Source organism: Triticum dicoccoides, chromosome 5B (assembly GCF_002162155.2).
Source record: "Triticum dicoccoides isolate Atlit2015 ecotype Zavitan chromosome 5B, WEW_v2.0, whole genome shotgun sequence".
Classification (NCBI taxonomy): Eukaryota; Viridiplantae; Streptophyta; class Magnoliopsida; order Poales; family Poaceae; genus Triticum; species Triticum dicoccoides.
The window spans coordinates 707,916,176-707,920,741 of NC_041389.1; the positions used below are offsets into that span (position 1 = coordinate 707,916,176).

At 54.1% G+C, this 4,566-nt stretch overlaps 1 protein-coding gene across 1 annotated transcript; it reads right to left on the reverse strand.

Annotated features, from left to right (window-relative positions):
- Positions 1-472: 472 nt before the first annotated feature.
- LOC119312843 (uncharacterized protein At4g15970-like) lies at positions 473-2,475 on the reverse strand. The gene is made up of 2 exons (XM_037588612.1): positions 2,021-2,475; positions 473-1,624 (listed from the first exon to the last, which is right to left on the reverse strand). The coding sequence occupies exons 1-2, from the start codon at positions 2,375-2,377 to the stop codon at positions 743-745; spliced, it is 1,239 nt and encodes a 412-aa protein (XP_037444509.1). The 5' UTR covers positions 2,378-2,475; the 3' UTR covers positions 473-742.
- Between the last annotated feature and the right edge of the window lie 2,091 nt (positions 2,476-4,566).

The window sequence follows — 4,566 nt, forward strand, 5'->3', positions numbered from 1 at the left end:
AAAATCCAATTATTTTTGCCTTGCTACTGATCTCGCGATGTTGTTGAAGACCCTCGAGTTGCTCTCGTTTCAAAGCTCCCACGAGATAAGTATGAGCGACGTCCTTGCCCTACGCCGGCCATGCCCATCGTGAAGTTCAGGTAAATGTTGCCTTCAGAGTGGCATGGGGCTTTGCTTGTCTGCGGCCCTGTTCACGTCTATTTCTTATGACTTTCACGTCACCACTGTGTTTGTTTCCTACTACTTCTCCCATTTGTAAATACAAGACCTTTACAGATTTCAATACGGACTACATATGTATGTATATAGACATATTATAGAGTCTAGATTCATTCATTTTGCTCTATATGTAATCCGTGTTGGAATTTCTAGAAAGTCTTATATTTATAAACGGAGGGAGTAGTTGTGAGTTTGAGCATGGCGAATCCCAATTTAGTCTCAAGGACAGAAGCACATTTCTTTTGCTAACATATAAAGTAAATATAAAATGTATTCTCTCACTGTACATCATTTTACAGGTATATAACAAATACTCGATCGTCTATCTCCTCACGCCGATGTGGAGTGAATTAAACTACTACTCCCTCCGTTCCGATTTACTTGTCATGGTTTTAGTTCAAATTTGAACTAAATTTGAACTAAAACCACGAAGAGTAAATTAGAAAGGAGGGAGTACTATATTTGAAAAGGGAGTACCCTGTAAGTAAAATATGACCAGGAAATTGTCTGACTAATTGATGGATCAAGCTTGTTTCTCGGCTCGGATGCAGGCGCCGGGCACGGTCCACTTGGCCCGGTGCCTCTCCCACGGCGGCATCCTGGTATAGTTCCTCCAATCACCCAGCACGCCCTTCAAATCCCTAATCTTGTTCCCAATCCCCACGCAGCAATTCGCGTGCATGGTGACGATCTTCCCCAAATCCTTCCCGTAGCTGCAGAACCCGCCGACGTAGGCCGGGTTGAGGTACTGCACCCGGAGCCCGAGCTCCGCCACCATCTGCTTCTTCATCATGTTGAACACCGGCTGCTCGTTGGCGCCGGGGTACTTGCCCCTGGCCCCGTGCCACAGCTTCGTCATGGCGATGGTCCGCGCGTTGGGCTTCACGTGGAAGAACCCCGTGTTGGGGAAGTTGCCCAGGTTGTCGGGGTCGCCGAAGTAGACGTCGCTGGAGACCGTCATGTCGGCGTACGCCGTCACGTGCTTGAACGGGTCGCGCAGCCACACGATGTCGACGTCGGTGAAGAGGAAGCCGTAGCCGAGCTCCAGGATGCGGCGCTGCAGCTTCAGCTTGCTCCACACCAGCTCCAGGTAGTCCTTGGAGAGGAAGTACTTTAGTGCGGCGAAGTCGATGTTGAGGCCCGGGATGGTGTAGTGGTAGCAATGCTGGTGCACGGCCAGGCATCGCGCGTGGGCGCCGGGGTCCATGGCGACGACCAGGACGTGCGGGAGCAGGCGAGCCGTGCCGTCGCCGATGCGGAAGCTCTCCAGGAACAGGTCCAGCAGGGAGCCCGGCGCAGCCCATGCCTGGTTCACGCACGTGATGATCACCGTCCGGTCGTCCGTCGCTGCCCGCGCCACCGCCTCCGCCAGCCCCCGGAACTCCGCCGGCTCCTCCTTTCGTCCCTGCCATGGCATGCATGATGCGTCAGCATTTTTTGAGTAGTGTATAGTAGTAGCATTTTTAGGCACCGTTTTTTGGTCAAATTTGGCGCTATTAATTCTACGACGAATTAACCATCTGTAACTGACAACGGCATTTACGGACTCGTGACAACTGTTGGATCAACAAAGAAGATGTGTAGTTTAATTCAGTGGCCATTCGTGGCAACACGTGAGTGGTTGGTCAATTACAGTTGGTAACTGCTACTACCCCGCAAAAAAAAAACTGCTGCTGCAAAAAAGTATTGCCGTTCAGCCATAGCGCCCTGAATTTGCTCATGGGCACCAAAAGGATTCCCAACTAATATAAGAAACTGGCTAGCTTTTCCAGGAAACTTAAAAACTCGACCGCAAACTGACCTTTTGTCGACGGCGATGTGTGCTGGAAAGATGACTTGGAGTTGGAGCAGCAAGAGCCGAGGTAGAATTGGGCTTTGTGATTGCCGTGGCGTTCGCCGGACGGTGAAGGTGATGATCATCGTCTCGGCCTGGACCACCGGCGACCGGCAGCGCCTGATGAACAAGAGCACGCGCTGTCGTCCCGTTGGGGCGGTGGTGCTGGTCGCCGGAGAAGTGTCCCGGCGTCCTGGTGCGGCTGAGTCCCGTGGCCGGGGCCCGGTACTGGACAAGCATGACGACGGTGAGCGCGGCCGCGGCGCCTAGGACGAAGGCCGCCAGCTGCCGCGCCGTGGCCTCGCCGAGGACCACCTTCCCCATGGATCAACTACTGGCTAACTGATGTTTGTTACACTGCGAGCTGGAAGAAGTACCGGGGAAGTGCACTGACCATGTACTCACCGCATGTTAGAATAGCTAGGAAGGGTCTAAATGGAGCGTAGGAGAGACGTCGAGGGCTCCTAAATAGGCAGCTCCGGCCATCCCGCGGTCCTCTGGGCTCGGGAAACTGACTAATTCGATGGAGTGCAGTGTAATTAGGGAGGCCAACTTTTAACTTTTTGAGCCAACTTTTGGTTGCTAGCGTGAGTGAAGGCGACGTATGTGTGTATCTTAGGGCATCTCCAGCCGCGCCCCAGGAAAGCCTCTCCAGACATTTTTTTCGCGCCGGCGCCGAAAAAAGGCCCAGTCGCGCCCCCAGGACGCCGAAAATCGCCGGTTCGGACCTTTTTTTCGCCCGGCGGTCACAGGCCGAACCCGGCGCGCTGGGGAGCCATTGGGGGCTCCGGCGCTAGGGAAAAGCACGCCTGGCCCACACCAACAGGGAAAAAGTCAAGGTTTTCTTCCCCCGACTCGCCTCGCACCCCCCGCGCCCTCGGCCACCACTAGCTACATCCCGGCGACGGCCGCCGGCCTACTCCGCTAGATAGCCATTCCCCGCCGAAAAATAGCAGCGCTTCGCCGCGGCAGCCCCTCCCGCAGCAGCTGGTCGTTTCCGGCCGCCGTCTCCGGACGCGGAGGCGCGGTTTAACGGCGGGTACACGCCCACCGAGCGCAAGGTGTTCGGCGTTTTGACTGTCTCGGTGATGGACTCGGATGAGGAGGAAGAGCTCGCCGCGCTGCTGGAGGAGGAAGCCGCGGCCGACGTCCAGGAAGAAGAGCATCTGATGGTGCTCGCCGCCCTCGCCCAGCTGTTGGCGATCAATGAAAAGCCGCGTCGAGGTGGCTCGGCGCCGGGGCGGGTGAAAGCAAAGAACCGGCATCGTCTGCAAGGCTACTGCATGCTCTTCTCCGACTACTTCGCCGATGCTCCACTTCATGGCGAGAGAATATTTCGGCGTCGTTATCGGATGAGCCGAAAGCTCTTCATCAGGATTGTGAATTCCGTCCGGGAGTTTGACAACTACTTCAAGTGCAAGATGGATTGCACTGGCGCTCTTGGATTCACCTCCATCCAGAAGTGCACGACAGCGATGAGGATGCTTGCATATGGAGCTTCCGGTGATTCACTCGACGACTATGGGCGCATGGCCGAGTCCACCAGCATAGAGTGTTTCTACAAGTTCTGTCGGGCAGTGGTGGCAGTGTTTGGGCCACAATACTTGAGAACACCCAATGCGGAAGACACTGCTCGGATGCTAGCTCAGAATGCAGCAACAGGATTTCCTGGGATGCTTGGAAGCATCGACTGCATGCATTGGTAATGGAAGAACTGCCCATTTGGTTGGCAGGGGATGTACAAAGGCGCCAAAGGCGGTTGCAGTGTGGTGCTTGAAGCGGTAGCCACACAGGACCTCTGGATTTGGCACTCCTTCTTTGGTATGCCAGGAACTCACAATGACATCAACGTGTTGCAGTGCTCTCCTGTTTTTGCCAAGCTCGTTGAGGGTCATTCTCCTCCGGTGAACTTCGAGATTAATGGGCACCAATACAACAAGGGGTACTATCTAGCTGACGGCATCTATCCGAGATGGTCGACATTTGTAAAGACGATCTCAAACCCTGTGGCAGGAGGCAAGAACGCCTGGTTTGCGAAGGTTCAGGAGGCTTGCAGGAAGGATGTCAAGCGGGCATTTGGTGTGCTCCAATCTCAATTCGCTGTTGTTCGTTACCCACAGGTGCATCATCAACTGCAGAAAGATCTGATTGAGCACCTATGGAGGCTCAAGGGGGACGCCGCGTGATGAAATACGAGTTTTTATTTGTTGAACTATATAATTTGTATTGAACTATTTGTTGTTGTAGTATTTTATTGAAGTATTTGATTTTTCTGTGATGAAATATGTGATAAGGAATAATTGTGTTGATAATTGAACGCCGAGACACGGCGAAACCACGCCAATTATGAGCCTATTCTCGCCCATATGGGCCGTTTATTCGCCGAAATTGGGCTGCAAAGTGGGCCAATTTCGGCGCCTGGGGGCGAGCTGGGGACGACGACTGGGCACAAAACCGCCCCAGCGCCGAGTGTATCACCGGCTCGCCCCAGGGGGCGATTTGTATGCGTCCTG